General features: G+C 49.4%; 1 protein-coding gene across 3 annotated transcripts in view; it reads right to left on the bottom strand.

Moving 5' to 3' along the window:
* Positions 1-2,503: 2,503 nt before the first annotated feature.
* dnajc17 (DnaJ (Hsp40) homolog, subfamily C, member 17) overlaps positions 2,504-17,481 on the bottom strand; it is a 188,757-nt gene continuing 173,779 nt past the window's right edge. For all 3 annotated transcript variants that reach the window (XM_070878781.1, XM_070878782.1, XM_070878785.1), the window contains one exon: positions 2,504-2,685. Coding sequence is in view for 1 of the 3 variants with exons in the window: in XM_070878782.1 (XP_070734883.1) it covers positions 2,578-2,685 (108 nt within the window). In the remaining 2 variants the exon portion in view is untranslated. The remainder of the gene's footprint in view (positions 2,686-17,481) is intronic.

Raw genomic sequence — 17,481 nt, 5'->3', positions numbered from 1 at the left:
GTCTTCTGGAATTTTTTGAGGATGTTTCCAGTAAAGTGGACAAAGGAGAACCAGTTGATGTGGTATATTTGGACTTTCAGAAGGCTTTCGACAAGGTCCCACACAGGAGATTAATGTGCAAAGTTAAAGCACATGGGATTGGGGGTAGTGTGCTGACGTGGATTGAGAACTGGTTGTCAGACAGGAAGCAAAGTGTAGGAGTAAATGGGTACTTTTCAGAATGGCAGGCAGTGACTAGTGGGGTACCGCAAGGTTCTGTGCTGGGGCCCCAGCTGTTTACATTGTACATTAATGATTTAGACGAGGGGATTAAATGTAGTATCTCCAAATTTGCGGATGACACTAAGTTAGGTGGCAGTGTTAGCTGCGAGGAGGATGCTATGAGGCTGCAGAGTGACTTGGATAGGTTAGGTGAGTGGGCAAATGCGTGGCAGATGAAGTATAATGTGGATAAATGTGAGGTTATCCACTTTGGTGGTAAAAACAGAGAGACAGACTATTATCTGAATGGTGACAGATTAGGAAGGGGGAAGGTGCAGCGTGACCTGGGTGTCATGGTACATCAGTCATTGAAGGGTGGCATGCAGGTACAGCAGGCGGTTAAGAAAGCAAATGGCATGTTGGCCTTCATAGCGAGGGGATTTGAGTACAGGGGCAGGGAGGTGTTGCTACAGTTATATAGGGCCTTGGTGAGGCCACACCAGGAGTATTGTGTACAGTTTTGGTCTCCTAACTTGAGGAAGGACGTTCTTGCTATTGAGGGAGTGCAGCGAAGATTCACCAGACTGATTCCCGGGATGGTGGGACTGACCTATCAAGAAAGACTGGATCAACTGGGCTTGTATTCACTGGAGTTCAGAAGAGTGAGAGGGGACCTCATAGAAACGTTTAAAATTCTGACGGGTTTGGACAGGTTGGATGCAGGAAGAATGTTCCCAATGTTGGGGAAGTCCAGAACCAGGGGTCACAGTCTAAGGATAAGGGGTAAGCCATTTAGGACCGAGATGAGGAGAAACTTCTTCACCCAGAGAGTGGTGAACATGTGGAATTCTCTACCACAGAAAGTAGTTGAGGCCAATTCACTAAATATATTCAAAAGGGAGTTAGATGAAGTCCTTACTACTCGGGGGATCAAGGGGTATGGCGAAAAAGCAGGAAGGGGGTACTGAAGTTTCATGTTCAGCCATGAACTCATTGAATGGCGGTGCAGGCTAGAAGGGCTGAATGGCCTGCTCCTGCACCTATTTTCTATGTTTCTATGTTTCTATATCCATGATAGCACTAAGCTCATTTCTTGGTTCACATGACACAAATACAACTGTTGACTTTCGCTGACATGATGCTGTTTTGTAGATCTTCCGAACCATCTAGTGTGTTCGTATAATTGCGGGAGAAGAACATAAGAATTAGGAGCAGGAGTAAGCCAATCGGCCCCTCAAGCCTGCTCTGCCATTCAATGAGATCACGGCTGATCTTCTACCTCAACTCCACTTTCCTGCACTGTCCCCATATCCCTTGATTCCCTTAATATTCAAAAATCTATCGATCTCTATCTTGAATATACTCAACGAGTGAGCACCCACATTAGTTTGGTGATGATGAATGTCATGGCAGAATGTGATTGAAGGATTAACAGAAATGTCGTCATGGAAAATTTATAGTGATAATAATCTACAGTTGATACCTGGACCACTGTCAACACACAGTTAATAATAACATTCAGTTTATACAACCGTCAATGCACATCATACAATCAGTGCTGTCATTGGATGTATTCAGCATATTGGTACCAAGAAAAATTGTACTTAAGCTAATACCTTTAGAGGCGTACTACTCTTAATTCTTCACCTTAAATCACTTCCACCACTATTTACAGCAGTGGCAGACCTGTAACCAAGTTTGAAAGGACAGAAACTATAAGTGTGCTGCTGGGTATTTCTCATGGTTCAAGGGGACACAGAGTGAAAAAGTCATTAAATTCCAATGCCAACATTGATCCTGGCCACCATGAGAATAGTGTGTTATGTGGTCACTTGTGATGAATGTTAACTTGCCTTTTATCTCAGATGCTGATCAGCCTGTTGTACATTTCTAGTTTTTATTTCAGATTTTTAAACATTCAGGAATTTGTATTGCTATTGTTCGGGTTCTGAGGATTGTTTTGCTAATGATGAAAATTCAGCAAAAATCTCAATAATCCATGACTCTGTAGGTGGCCCTGACCAGCCTTTTGGTAGCTGGTTTAACTCTTACAAAGTTCCAGACTGAATGTCTGATCTAAAGCCAGATGGGCTAACAGCCTGGAAGCTCGGAAGTTCAAGAGACAAGAGGTCAGTGACTTGCTGGTTGAATGCACTTCTTCCCTGTGGGAGCCTTGGTTCTGCGCTCAGCATTTCTGCAGGCACGGAATCACCGGTCTACACATCTTGTAGCACCACCCAGCTGGCCCCACAAGGTTATCGCCAGGCACAGATACAAGCAAAGAACAAAGATCGTAGATTAATTTTTTTTTAAAAAGCAGTTTATTCCAGTTCAGAGGAAACCAAACAGAGTCTGGCGCATCCTCCGCCGGCAAGTTTAAGAATCGTCCTCTTGAAGCTGTTCGATGAGCCGCTGTCTTTCTGCTGCCTGTCGCATCCGCATCATCACAAGGCTTTCATAATCCCGTTCTGTGCGTACTGTATTCTGCAAAAAAAATTGCATGGTCAGTACGGAGTGCATGAAACATTAAAACATTGCAAATTGAAGCCTGCTATAGATATCTTCTCGGGTTCAGTGATGTCAATCGCTCCCAAAAGCAGTCCGAGTGTCTTGCCTTAATGGGAGTTACATAAGAATTAGGAGCAGGAGTAGGCCATTCGGCTCCTCGAGCTGGCTCCTACATTCAATAAGATAATGGCTGATCTCTTCTACCTCAACTCCACTTTCCTGCATGATCCCCATATCTCGATTCCCTTAATATCAAAAAATCTATCAATCTCCGTCTTGAATATACTCAACGACTGAGCCTTCACAGTCCTCTGGGGTAGAGAATTCCAGAGATTCACCACCCTTTGAGTGAAAAAGTTTCTCCTCATCTCAGTCCTAAATGGGCGACCCCTTATTCTGAGACTGTGACCCCTGGTTCTAGACTCCCCAGCCAGAGGAAACATCCTCCCTGCATCTACCCTGTCAAGCCCTGTAAGAATTTTGTATGTTTCAATGAGATCACCTCTCATTCTTCTAAACTCTAGAGAATATCGGTCTACTCTACTCAACCGCTCTTCATAGGACAATCCCCCATCCCAGGAATCAGTCTGGTGAACCTTCGTTGACACACACTGCCCTATATCTACTGTACAATATTGTAACCCAGAGATGCAACGATAGTACCTTCTTTGAACCAGATATGTATTTCTTTAATCTCTCCAAAGGCAGACCGAGCAAATACTTGAGGCTTGATACGAATCATTGTGCTACTTGATTTCACATACAGAGCAAGAGTTAGGATCAGATTCATTTAGTTCAATTGATACAACTTGTCCTTGTGCAATACAGGTACTTCAAAAATAGTGAACTGGCTACACACACTTCCCCACATCAGTGGGTCACCTTTCTTGACAAATTAATTTCTAACTTGCCTCGTATTATCTCAGTCTTTTTCTGAGTCTCAATGCTTTGAAATATAGATAGAACTTTCATGTATGTATTGTCTTTCACAACCTCAGGATGTTCCAAAGGTGCTTTACAGCCAATGAAGTACTTTTTGTTGTAATATGAGGAAACGCATCAGCCAATGTGCACACAGCAAGGTCACACATCTAACAGTGAGATAATGACCAGATAATCTATTTCAGTAATGTTGGTTGAAGGATAAATATTAGGACACCGGGAAAACGCCCCTGCTCTTCAACGAAAGGTGTCATGGATCTTTTACGTCCACCTGAGGGAGCAGGCAGGGCCTCAGTTTAACGTCTCATGTGAAAGACGGCACCTCTGACAGTGCGGCACTCCCTCAGTCCGGCATCGAAATATCAGTCTTCATTATATTCTCAAGTCTCTGGTGTGGCTTGAACCCATAACCTCGGAGGTAAAAGTGCTACCACAAAAACACAACTGACACTCAAATGCGTACTTCGCAGCTTCCTGTTTCAATAAATCTAATTGCCTACATAGCAATCGGTTTCAAAAGATTTCCTGCCTGTGTCCCTGGCTTTTCTTGTACCTCTCAATGATTCACAACAATGAAAAGGAATCAAAACTTTGATACAATGAGTGTGGGATGTTACCAAGGCTAGTTAACAAATTGCTTATTTATAGCTTATGAGGAAACAGCATCAAAGCTAGCTCATTACCCTCACTCACCTCAGTTTAATTTGCATACACAGACTATACTTTAAAACACATCATTAAATGTAACTCTTAGTACTGAGTGCTCTATCTGAAACACTAACCTGTCAGTACTGAGCTCTCTATCTGAAACACTAACCTGTCAGTGCCCGTCAGGGAAAATGTTAGAATCTATTATTAAGGATGTGGTAACAGGGCACTTAGAAAATAATAATAGGATTGGGCAGAGTCAACATGGATTTAAGAAAGGGAAATTATGTTTGACAAATCTGTTTGAGTTTTTTGAGGTTGTAACTAGCAGAATAGATAAGGGGGAACCAGTGGATGTGGTGTATTTGGATTTTCAGAAGGCATTCAATAAGATGCCAGACAAAAGGTTATTGAACAAAATTAGGGCTCATGAGATTGGGGGCAATATACTAGCATGGATTGAAGATTGGTTAATGCACAGAAAACAGAGAGTCGGAATAAATGGGTCATTTTACGGGTTGGCCGGCTGAAACTAGTGGAGTGTCGCAAGGATCGGTGCTTGGGCCCCAGCTATTCACAATCTATATCAATAATTTGGATAAGGGGACCAAATGTATTATATCCAAGTTTGCTGATGATTCAAAGCTAGGTGGAAATGTAAGTTGTGAGGTGGATGCAAAGAGGCTTCAAGGGGATATAGACAGGCTAAGTATGTGGGCAAGAACATGGCAACTGGAATATAATGTGGAGAAATGTGAAGTTAGCCACTTTGGTAGGAAAAATAGAAAAGCAGATTATTTTTTAAATGGTGAGAGATTGAGAAATGTTGGTGTTCAGAGGTACCTTGGGATCCTTGTACATGAATCACAAAGTTAATATGCAGGTACAGCAAGCAATCAAGAAAGCAAATTATATGTTGGTCTTTATCACAAGAGGATTTAAGTATGAGTAAAGATGTCTTACTGCAATTATATAGGGCCCTGGTGAGACCACATCTGGAGTATTGTGTACAGTTTTGCTCTCCTTACCCAAGGAAGGATATACTTGCTATTGAGGGAGTGCAACGAAGGTTCAGCAGACTGATTCTTTGGATGGGGGGGGGAAGTGTCTTCTGAAGAGAGATTGAGTAGTCTAGGCCTATATTCTCTAGAGTTAAGAGGAATGAGAGGTGATCTCATTGAAACATACAAAATTCTTAGAGCTTGACAGGGTAGATGTTTCCTCTGGCTGAGGAGTCGAGAACTAGGAGTCACAGTCTCAGAATAAGGGATCGGTCATTTAGGAGTGAGATGAGGAGAAACTTCTTCACTCAGGGGATGGTGAAACGTTGGAATTCTCTGCCCCGGAGGGCTGTGGAGGTTCAGTCCTTGAGTATATTCAAGAGAGAGATCGATAGATTTTTGGATATTAAAGGGATCAAGAGATATGGGGATAGTGCAGGAAAATGGAGTTGAGGTAGATAATCCTAGGGTCTTAAGAGAAGTGGCAGCAGAGATAGTGGATGCATTGGTTGTAATCTAGCAAAATTCCCTGGATTCTGGGGAGGTCCCAGCGGATTGGAAAATTGCAAATGTAACACCCCTATTTAAAAAAGGAGGCAGACAAAAAGCAGGAAACTATAGACCAATTAGCCTAACATCTGTCGTTGGGAAAATGCTGGAGTCCATTATTAAGGAAGCAGTAACAGGACATTTGGAAAAGCATGATTCAATCAGAGTTAACATGGTTTTATGAAAGGAAAATCATGTTTGACAAATTTGCTGGAGCTCTTTGAGGATGTAATGAGCAGGGTGGATAAGGTGGAACCAGTGGATGTGGTGTATTTGTATTTTCAGAAGGCATTTGATAAAGAGCCACATAAGAGGTTACTGCACAAGATAAAAGTTCACAGGGTTGGAGGTAATATATTAGCATGGATAGAGGATTGGCTAACTCACAAAAAACAGAGAGTCGGGATAAATGGGTCATTTTCCGGTTGGCAAACAGTGACTAGTAGGGTGCCGCAGGGATCGGTGCAGGGTCCTCAACTATTTACAATCGATATTAATGATTTGGATGAAGGGACTGAGTGTAATGTAGCCAAGTTTACTGATGATACATAGATGGGTGGGAAAGCAAATTGTGAGGACACCAAAAAATCTGCAAAGGGATATAGACAGGCTAAATGAGTGGACAAAAATTTTAGCAGATGGAGTATAATGTGGGAGAATGTGAGGTTATCCACTTTGGCAGAAATAATAGAAAAGTAAATTAGAAATAATAGAAAAGTAAATTATAAATTAAATGGAGAAAAATTGCAAAATGCTGCAGTACAGAGGGACCTGGAGGTCCTTGTGCATGAAACACAAAAAGTTAGTATGCAGGTACAGCAAGTGATCAGGAAGGCAAATGGAACATTGGCCTTTATTGCAAGGGGGATAGAGTATAAAAGCAGAGAAGTCCTACTACAACTGTACAGGTTATTGGTGAGGCCGCACCTGGAGTACTGCGTACAGTTTTGGTCTCCGTATTTAAGGAAGGATATGCTTGCATTGGAGGCTGTTCAGAGAAGGTTCACGAGGTTGATTCGTGAGATGAAGGGATTGACTTATGAAGAAAGTTTGAGCAGATTGGGCCTAAAATCATTGGAGTTTAGAAGCATGAGAGGTGATCTTACTGAAACGTACAAATACTGAGGGGTCTCAACAAGGTAAATGCAGAGAGGATGTTTCCACTTGTGGGGGAATCTAGAACTAGGGGGCATAGTTTAAGAATCAGGGGTCGTCCATTTAGAACTGAGATGAGGAATTTCTTCCCTCAGAGGGTCGTAAATCTGTGGAGTTCTCTGCCACAGAGAGCTGTCGAGGCTGGGTCATTGAATATATTTAAGGTGGTGCTAGACAGATTTTTGAACGATAAGGGAGTGGAGGGTTAAGGTGAACGGCCAGGGATGTGGAGCTGAGCCCAAGATCACATCAGCCATGATATTAAATGGCGGAGCAGGCTTGAGGGGTCAAATGGCCTACTCCTGCTCCTATTTCTTATGAACTCAGGGAAGACAGGTCACATAGATACATAGAAATATAAAAAATAGGTGCAGGAGTAGGCCATTCCGCCCTTCTAGCCTGCACCACCATTCAATGAGTTCATGGCTGAACATGCAACTTCAGTACCCGATTCCTGCTTTCTCGCCATATCCCTTGATCCCCCTAGTAGTAAGGACTACATCGAACTCCTTTTTGAATATATATAGTGAATCGGCCTCAACAACTTTCTGTGATAGAGAATTCCACAGGTTCACCACTCTCTGGGTGAAGAAGTTTCTCCTCATCTCGGTCCTAAATGGCTTACCCCTTGTCCTTAGACCGTGACCCCTGGTTCTGGACTTCCCCCACATTGGGAACTTTCTTCCTGCATCTAACCTGTCTAAACTCATCAGAATTTTAAATGTTTCTATGAGATCCCCTCTCATTCTTCTGAACTCCAGTGAATACAAGCACAGTTGATCCAGTCTTTCTTGATATGTCAGTCCCACCATCCCGGGAATCAGTCCAGTGAACCTTCGCTGCACTCCCTCAATAGCAAGAATGTCCTTCCTCAAGTTCGGAGACCAAAACTGTACACAATACTCCAGGTGTGGCCTCACCAAGGCCCTGTACAACTGTAGTAACACCTCCCTGCCCCTGTACTCAAATCCCCTCGCTATGAAGGCCAACATGCCATTTGCTTTCTTAACTGCCTGCTGTACCTGCATGCCAAGCTTCAATGACTGATGTACCATGACACCCAGGTCTCGTTGCACCTCCCCTTTTCCTAATCTGTCACCATTCAGATAATAGTCTGTCTCTCTGTTTTTACCACCAAAGCGGATAACCTCACATTTATCCACATTATACTTCATCTGCCAATCATTTGCCCACTCACCTAACCTATCCAAGTCACTCTACAGCCTCATAGCATCCTCCTCGCAGCTCACACTGCCACCCAACTTAGTGTCATCCGCAAATTTGGAGATACTACATTTAATCCCCTCGTTTAAATCATTAATGTACAATGTAAACAGCTGGGGCCCCAGCACAGAACCTTGCGGTACCCGACTAGTCACTGCTTGCCATTCTGAAAAGTACCCATTTACTCCTACTCTATGCTTCATGTCTGCCAACCAGTTCTCAATCCACATCAGCACACTACCCCCAATCCCATGTGCTTTAACTTTGTATATTAATCTCTTGTGTGGGACCTTGTTGAAAGCCTTCTGAAAGTCCAAATACACCACATCAACTGGTTCTCCCTTGTCCACTCTACTGGAAACATCCTCAAAAAATTCCAGAAGATTTGTCAAGCATGATTTCTCTTTCACAAATCCATGCTGACTTGGACCTATCATGTCACCTCTTTCCAAATGCGCTGCTATGACATCCTTAATAATTGACTCCATCATTTTACCCACTACCGATGTCAGGCTGACCGGTCTATAGTTCCCTGTTTTCTCTCTGCCTCCTTTTTTAAAAAGTGGGGTTACATTGGCTACCCTCCACTCCATAGGAGCTGATCCAGAGTCTATGGAATGGTGGAAAATGACTGTCAATGCATCCGCTATTTCCAAGGCCACCTCCTTAAGTACTCTGGGATGCAGTCCATCAGGCCCTGGGGATTTATCGGCCTTCAATCCCATCAATTTCCCCAACACAATTTCCCGACTAATAAGGATTTCCCTCAGTTCCTCCTCCTTACTAGACCCTCTGACCCCTTTTATATCCGGAAGGTTGTTTGTCTCCTCCTTAGTGAATATTGAACCAAAGTACTTGTTCAATTGGTCTGCCATTTCTTTGTTCCCAGTTATGACTTCCCCTGATTCTGAGGACATACGTTTGTCTTTACTAACCTTTTTCTCTTTACATATCTATAGAAACTTTTGCAGTCCGTCTTAATGTTCCCTGCAAGCTCCCTCTCGTACTCTATTTTCCCTGCCCTAATCAAACCCTTTGTCCTCCTCTGCTGAGTTCTAAATTTCTCCCAGTCCCTGGGTTCACTGCTATTTCTGGCCAATTTGTATGCCACTTCCTTGGCTTTAATACTATCCCCGATTTCCCTTGATAGCCACGGTTGAGCCACCTTCCCTTTTTTATTTATACGCCAGACAGGGATGTACAATTGTTGTAGTTCATCCATGCCGTCTCTAAATGTCTGCCATTGCCCATCCACTGTCAACCCCTTAAGTATCATTCGCCAATCTATCCTAGCCAATTCACGCCTCATACCTTCAAAGTTACCCTTCTTTAAGTTCTGGACCATGGTCTCTGAATTAACTGTTTCATTCTCCATCCTAATGTAGAATTCCACCATATTATGGTCACTCTTTCCCAAGTGGCCTCGCACAACGAGATTGCTAATTAATCCTCTCTCATTACACAACACCCAGTCTAAGATGGCCTCCCCCCTAGATGGTTCCTCGACATATTGGTCTAGAAAACCATCCCTTATGCACTCCAGGAAATCCTTCTCCACTGTATTGCTTCCAGTTTGGTTAGCCCAATCTATATGCATATTACCTGAACTTGTTACGACTCCGGCTGTCTCCAACGACTGCGTCTGATGAAACAAACCGATTCCTTGGGGTCTCTCCTCACATAGACTACACAATAATGCAGTAATTGTGAGTTACCAGGAATTCCAGTTCACACGCCGACGATGAAACAATTACTCTAAAAACACACAATCTGCCTTGCTGGAATGCTTGAACTCTGCTCAACTTGGAACAAGACTTCAGCACATCATCTCAGACTAACAACAATCTGTGGGAACGCTTTACTGAAATAAAACAGGGACATCTTCACAGCGAGCTCTCCTCGACCCACGTCGGGCCTTACTACACAACTACCTCAGCTCCCACTCTGCATGGTATCTGCAGCATTCTCATTGTTATAATCACTCATCAAAAATAATCATCTGGGAAAAATAATTTGGAGATAGAGTAGAAACCATAGTGGAATCATTTGTAGTGAGGGTTGACATGGGTCAAGCGGCCTGGACAATCATGGTTCGTCAGTCTATCAATATCATGTCCTAACTCCACAAATCATTGAGGCAAATGTAAAATAAACAGCAGTGCAACAGCTGCAATAATTTCCCATTTTGTTTCTAGTCAGGAGGTTGTTCAGGAATAAGCACAAATCCAGTGAGGTGCTTGTAAGTTAACAGCGTAGTGTTTGAGATATTCAGGGTTTAGAGGGTGAGAGGGAGGAAAAGAGACAAGAGTTAAAATACACATAAAGGAAGGATAAAGAGGGGGGAGAGAAGGAGAGAGGGAGAGAGGGAGGAGAGAGAGGGAGAGAAGACAGAGAGAGTGCGTGTGAGGAGACAGAGTGAGAGAGAGAGAGAGAGAGAGAGAGAGGAGGGAGACTGAGCGAGAGAGAGAGAGTGAGAGAGACAGGGGGGGGGAAAGAGAGAGGGGGAGAGAGGGGGGGAAGAAGGGGGAAAGAGGAGAGAGAGAGAGAGGGGAGAGGAGAGGGGGAGGAGAGAGGGGGGAGGAGAGGGGGGGGGAGGAGAGCGAGAGAGAGAGGGGAGAGAGATAGGCAGTGGGGAGAGATATAGACTGGGGGGGGTGTGGGGCGGGAGAGAGAGACTGGGGGGGGGGCGAGAGAGAGAGAGAGAGAGAGAGAGAGACGGGGGGGAGGAGAGAGAGAGAGACGGGGGGGGAGAGAGAGAGATGGGGGTGCGGGGGAAGAGAGAGAGGGAGACGGGGGGGGGGGGGAAAGAGAGAGAGAGAGAGAGAGAGAGAGAGAGAGAGAGAGAGAGACGGGGGAGGGAAAGAGAGACACAGGGTGGGGGGGGGAAAGAGAGAGAGAGAGAGAAAGAGAGAGAGAGAGACGGGGGGGGGGGGGGGAAGAGAGAGAGAGAGAGAGAGTGAGAGAGACGGGGGGAGGGGCGCGAGAGAGAGAGACGGGGTGGGGGGGGCGCGAGAGAGAGAGACGGGGTGGGGGGGCGCGCGAGAGAGAGAGACGGGGTGGGGGGGCGCGAGAGAGAGAGAGACGGGGTGGGGGGGGGGCGCGAGAGAGAGAGAGAGACGGGGTGGGGGGGGGGAAGAGAGAGAGAGAGAGAGAGTGAGAGAGACGGGAGGAGGGGCGCGAGAGAGAGAGAGAGACGGGGTGGGGGGGGCGCGAGAGAGAGAGAGACGGGGTGGGGGGGCGCGAGAGAGAGAGAGACGGGGTGGGGGGGGCGCGAGAGAGAGAGAGACGGGGTGGGGGGGCGCGCGAGAGAGAGAGAGACGGGGTGGTGGGGGCGCGAGAGAGACGGGGTGGGGGGGGCGCGAGAGAGAGAGAGACGGGGTGGGGGGCGCGCGAGAGAGAGAGACGGGGTGGGGGGCGCGCGAGAGAGAGAGACGGGGTGGGGGGCGCGCGAGAGAGAGAGACGGGGTGGGGGGCGCGCGAGAGAGAGAGGGGCGAGGGGGGATGGCGAGAGGGAGAGACCCGGGGGGGGGCGAGAGGGAGACACGTGGGGGCGCGAGAGGGAGAGACGGGGGGGGGGCGAGAGGGAGAGGCGGGGGGGGGGGGGGCGAGAGGGAGAGGCGGGGGGGGGGGGGAAGAGAGGGAGAGACGGGGGGGGGGGGCGAGAGGGTGAGACAGGGAGCAGGGGGAGAGAGAGAGACGGGGAGGGGTCGGCGAGAGAGAGAAACGGGGGGGCGGGCGAGAGAGAGAGAGACAGAGACGGGGGGGCGGGGGCGAGAGAGGGAGACGGGGGCGGGGGCGAGAGAGGGAGACGGGGGGGGCGAGAGAGAGAGACGGGGGGGCGAGAGAGAGAGACGGGGGGGCGAGAGAGAGAGACAGGGGGGGGGCGAGAGAGAGAGACGGGGGGGCGAGAGAGAGAGACGGGGGGGCGGGAGAGAGAGACGGGGGGGCGAGAGAGAGAGACGGGGGGGGCGAGAGAGAGAGACGGGGGGGCGAGAGAGAGAGACGGGGGGGCAAGAGAGAGAGACGGGGGGGCGAGAGAGAGAGACGGGGGGGCGAGAGAGAGAGACGGGGGGGCGAGAGAGAGAGACGGGGGGGGGGCGAGAGAGAGAGACAGGGGGGGCGAGAGAGAGAGACGGGGGGGCGAGAGAGAGAGACGGGGGGCGAGAGAGAGAGACGGGGGGGGCGAGAGAGAGAGACGGGGGGCGAGAGAGAGAGACGGGGGGGGGCGAGAGAGAGAGACGGGGGGGCGAGAGAGAGTGACGGGGGGGCGAGAGAGAGAGACGGGGGGGCGAGAGTGAGAGACGGGGGGGCGAGAGAGAGAGACGGGGGGGGCGAGAGAGAGAGACGGGGGGGGGCGAGAGAGAGAGACGGGGGGGCGAGAGAGAGAGACGGGGGGGCGAGAGAGAGAGACGGGGGCGAGAGAGAGAGACGGGGGGCGAGAGAGAGAGACGGGGGGGGCGAGAGAGAGAGACGGGGGGGGCGAGAGAGAGAGACGGGGGGAGGGCGAGAGAGAGAGACGGGGGGGGCGAGAGAGAGAGACGGGGGGGGGCGAGAGAGAGAGACGGGGGGGGGCGAGAGAGAGAGACGGGGGGGGGCGAGAGAGAGAGAGACGTGGGGGGGCAAGAGAGAGAGACGGGGGGGCGAGAGAGAGAGACGGGGGGGGCGAGAGAGACGGGGGGGGCGAGAGAGCGAGACGGGGGGGGGGGGGGAAGAGAGCGAGACGGGGGGGGGGGGGAAGAGAGCGAGACGGGGGGGCGAGAGAGAGAGACGGGGGGGGCGAGAGAGAGAGACGGGGGGGGGCGAGAGAGAGAGACGGGGGGGCGAGAGAGAGAGACGGGGGGGGCGAGAGAGAGAGACGGGGGGGGGCGAGAGAGAGAGACGGGGGGGGGCGAGAGAGAGAGACGGGGGGTGGCGAGAGAGAGAGACGGGGGGGGGGGCGAGAGAGAGAGACGGGGGGGGGGCGAGAGAGAGAGACGGGGGGGGGCGAGAGAGAGAGACGGGGGGGGCGAGAGAGAGAGACGGGAGGGGGGCGAGAGAGAGAGACGGGAGGGGGGCGAGAGAGAGAGACGGGGGGGGCGAGAGAGACGGGGGGGCGAGAGAGACGGGGGGGGGCGAGAGAGAGAGACGGGGGGCGAGAGAGAGAGACGGGGGGCGAGAGAGAGAGACGGGGGGGGCGAGAGAGAGAGACGGGGGGGCGAGAGAGAGAGACGGGGGGGGGCGAGAGAGAGAGACGGGGGGGGCGAGAGAGAGAGACGGGGGGGGCGAGAGAGAGAGACGGGGGGGCGAGAGAGAGAGACGGGGGGGCGAGAGAGAGAGACGGGGGGGCGAGAGAGAGAGACGGGGGGGCGAGAGAGAGAGACGGGGTGGGCGAGAGAGAGAGACGGGGGGGGCGAGAGAGAGAGACGGGGGGGGCGAGAGAGAGAGACGGGGGGGGCGAGAGAGAGAGACGGGGGGGGCGAGAGAGAGAGACGGGGGGGGCGAGAGAGAGAGACGGGGGGGGCGAGAGAGAGAGAGAGACGGGGGGGGCGAGAGAGAGAGAGAGACGGGGGGGGGCGAGAGAGAGAGAAGGGGGGGGGCGAGAGAGAGAGAAGGGGGGGGGCGAGAGAGAGAGAAGGGGGGGGCGAGAGAGCGAGGCGGGGGGGGCAAGAGAGGGTGATGGGAGGGCGAGAGAGAGACGGGGGGAAGAGAAAGAGAGAGAGAGAGAGAGAGAGAGAGACGGGGGTGGGGGGGGGGGGGGAGAAGAGTGAGAGACGGGGGGGGGGAAGAGAGAGACGGGGGTGGGGGGGGGGGGGAAGAGAGAGACGGGGGTGGGGGGGGGCAGAGAGAGACGGGTGGGGGGGGCGGGGGGGAGAGAGAGAGAGAGACTCAGGGGGGCGAGAGAGAGAGACAGAAAGACGGTGGGGAGACAGAGAGAAAGAGGGGAGAGAGAGAGAAAGAGCGGACACAGAGGAAAAGAGGGAGAGTTATAGAATGAGGGGCGAGAGAGAAGGGGCGAGAGTGCAGGAGGGTGAGAGTGCGCCAGAGGAGGAGAGAGGAGAGCATGCCACATGGGGAGTGGGTAGAGAAAGATGAAATGAGAAAGAGGGAGATTGAGAAGAGAAAAAGGAAGAGCAAGTGAAAAATGAGAGGAAAAAGGTGAGAGATGAAAGGAAATGAATGAAAGCTAAACTGAGACACAATCAAATTCAGAAAGGATGAAGTGTAATTTTAATCCTATGACGTTGCTGCATATGCCCATTTTTATTATTAAGGCTGAATAAATGACAAAAACAAGATTAAGCTGCCAACTGAAGGAATATTAGATTACTGCTGAAGGAAAATGCTTTTACATTTTAATCTAGTTTAACCACATTCAGTTTACATTGAGAACTGTTTAACTCTCTGAATTTGATTGTATTTCTTTTACTCAGCGTATTCCCTCTACGAGGAGTTTGGAGGCATCTTTGGAGAGTTGTTCCTCCTTCTCTCCACCCCCTGCACATAAGCACCTCGGTTGTTGGTTGGAAAGGGCAGCAGAGTTAAAACTTGGAAGTTTAAACACAGGTTAAGAAAATACTAAGCTTTGAGATGTACTCGGCCACAAAGAGAACTGAGAGGGGAAAGAGGGATTTTTGTTTGAGGAGATAACCAGCATTCGGAGAATGGGGAAGAGCACACCTCGTTATGGAATGTTAGATTGCCAATGGTAAATATGATGTTCCTCATTCTTTAGATACAGATCCAACTGAAACTTACAACCGAATCCTCTGCCATGACACAAGGCATACACACCTTGGAAGCTATCCCTTACTGTAGCCATTTTGGTAACGTGCCCTGCCCCATTCGAATGCATGTGAGGGTCTTGCACTGAACCACACGTCAGTTCTGTCATTGGCAAAATATTTCACTGCAACCTCTTTCAAGGTGGACAATCTTCTCACATGACCTTAATGGTGGGGGAGCGAGCTATTTAACAAGGCAGCACCACTTCCAAACCAGAACCTACCCTCATCGCATGCACAGACGGTCTTAGCATTTATCCAATACCCACATGTTTTTGGAGGCAGAGTCGGCTTCCTGTGGAGCAGATAGGAAGGCTTCAAGAGCAAGTGCAGCTCATCACTTCTCCACTGGGTCCTCCCAGTTTCATAGAAGCTCCTCGCAAACTGCTCTGACCAACTCCGTAAATTCAGATTGGGTCCAGCAAGATGTGAGGCAGTTAGGAGGCAGTACAGGGACTAGTAACAGAGGGTTATACAAGACTCCTGTGTTATTGCTACAATTTTAATGAAGTGGCATGCACTCCTCCTCTGGCATGCTCTCACCCTCCTGCACTTTCTCTCTCCCCCCTTTCTCTTTCTCACTCCCTCCTCCCCCCCCCCCCATTCTGTAACTCTCTCCCTCTTTCTCTTTTTCTCCCCTCTTTCTATCTTTCTTTCTTTTTTTCTGTCACCTCTCTTTCTAAATGTTCACATTGCCCACCTTTGTAGGTATGCCAGGGATGGGCATTAAATGCCAGACTTGTCAGCGATTCCCACATCCCGAGAATGAATACAAACAAAGTCCGTCAGTGCACGGTGAACCTTAAACCTGTCATGCTCTCCTCTAACTGACATGTTCAATCAGCACACAATGCCTGGAATCCATGTCCATTGATATCACCGCTCCCACAGCCCAGGGGCATATAGACTGTCTGCAGAGCAGGAACCTGAAATATGCAAGTGCAGTAAATACAAACAAAAAAAGGCTTTCTGCTGTGGCAGAAAAATACATTTGATGCACAGTCTCATGGGTCGTTAAATGATTAGTGCCACTCCCTCCTCCTACCATTCACGTACATGAGCTTACATTACAGGGTGTGACTGCCATGGCAAAGAAAACTTGTGAGAAACTTTTCAAAGCATCCAAGATAAACAGCAGCTCACTTCTGTTGCAAAACGGTGCCATTTTCTTTGTAGCGGTTCTGAAATATTCAGAAAGTGTCAGCTGTGGCTCAGTGGGTCGCCTCTAACTCAAAGTTGTGGGTTCAAGTCCCACTCCAGGAACTTGAGCACATAAATCTAGGCTGTCACTCCAGTGCAGTGCTGAGGGAGTGCTGCACTGTCGGAGGTGCCGTCTTTCGGATGAGACGTTAAACCGAGGCCCCGTCTGCGCTCTCAAGTGGACGTAAAAGATCCTATGGCACTATTTCGAAGAGCAGGGGATTTAACCCCGGTGTCGTGGCCAATATTTATCCCTCAATCAACATAACAAAAAAAACCAGATTATCTGGTCATTATCACATTGCTGTGTGTGGGGGCTTGCTTGTGCGCAAATTGGCTGCCACATTACAACAGTGACTACACTCCAAAAGTACTTCACTGGACAAGTTTCATAGCCCATTGACAAGTGATGTATTAGTCAGGCTGTCCTAATTAGATTGTATCATTTATTAACAACAAAATATGCACATTATTTCTAGCACTTGGGTGTGCTTGGTGACTGTTTATCCAGCCACTTATGTCTGTTAGTAAATTACTAGATTGACTTGACTGACCTTTTTCCTTATGTACTTTATGCAGTCAAAATTATAGAAGCCATTCCATTAAGGCATCAGTGGCCAGAAGCAGCATTTAATGCGGTTTCTTGAGGTTATGGTATATGAAAGGTTAATGGAGTTAACTAATTATATTCTCATCATCATAGGCAGTCCCTCAAAATCGAGGAAGACTTAAAGGGTGTAAGATGCCGGTATGTGAATTCTTTAATCATGGGGTGGCCGTTGCACACCAGCTACCACTCGGGCTGAGCAGAGCACGGTCTTGGTCCAGTGGCAAGGGGGTCCAAGATGACTGGAGACCAATCATTGCTGTATGAGCCTAGTTGCCTACGGTGGGACGTGAGCCATAAGCTCGGCGTTGAGTAGCGCCCTTCGGTGAGATGGTGAGAAATCTGAGGCGTGGAGAGTGTGGGTGAGAGATTTGAGGTAATGCTTCCCTCTCCCAGGTATTAGCTCCTGGCTGAAGGCAGGCATTGGGTTGGCCAGAGGTCCACCTCGTGGAAGGAGGAGAGGTCAGAGTAGCCGCCACCATTGTGCGCATGTGTTCGCCAGGGGTTCTGCAGTTAAGTGGGATCAGCAGCTGGAGGGAGGCCAGAACGTCGCCGGAGAGAGGAAGGCCAGGAGATTGTCGGAGGGAGGAAGGCCAGGAGATTGCCGGAGGGAGGAAGGCCAGGAGATTGCCGGAGGGAGGAAGGCCAGGAGATTGCCGGAGGGAGGGGGGGGGAAGGCAGGAGG

This window comes from Pristiophorus japonicus, chromosome 4 (assembly GCF_044704955.1).
Source record: "Pristiophorus japonicus isolate sPriJap1 chromosome 4, sPriJap1.hap1, whole genome shotgun sequence".
NCBI classification, from domain to species: domain Eukaryota; kingdom Metazoa; phylum Chordata; class Chondrichthyes; family Pristiophoridae; genus Pristiophorus; species Pristiophorus japonicus.
This window is presented reverse-complemented; position numbering and strand designations above follow the sequence as displayed.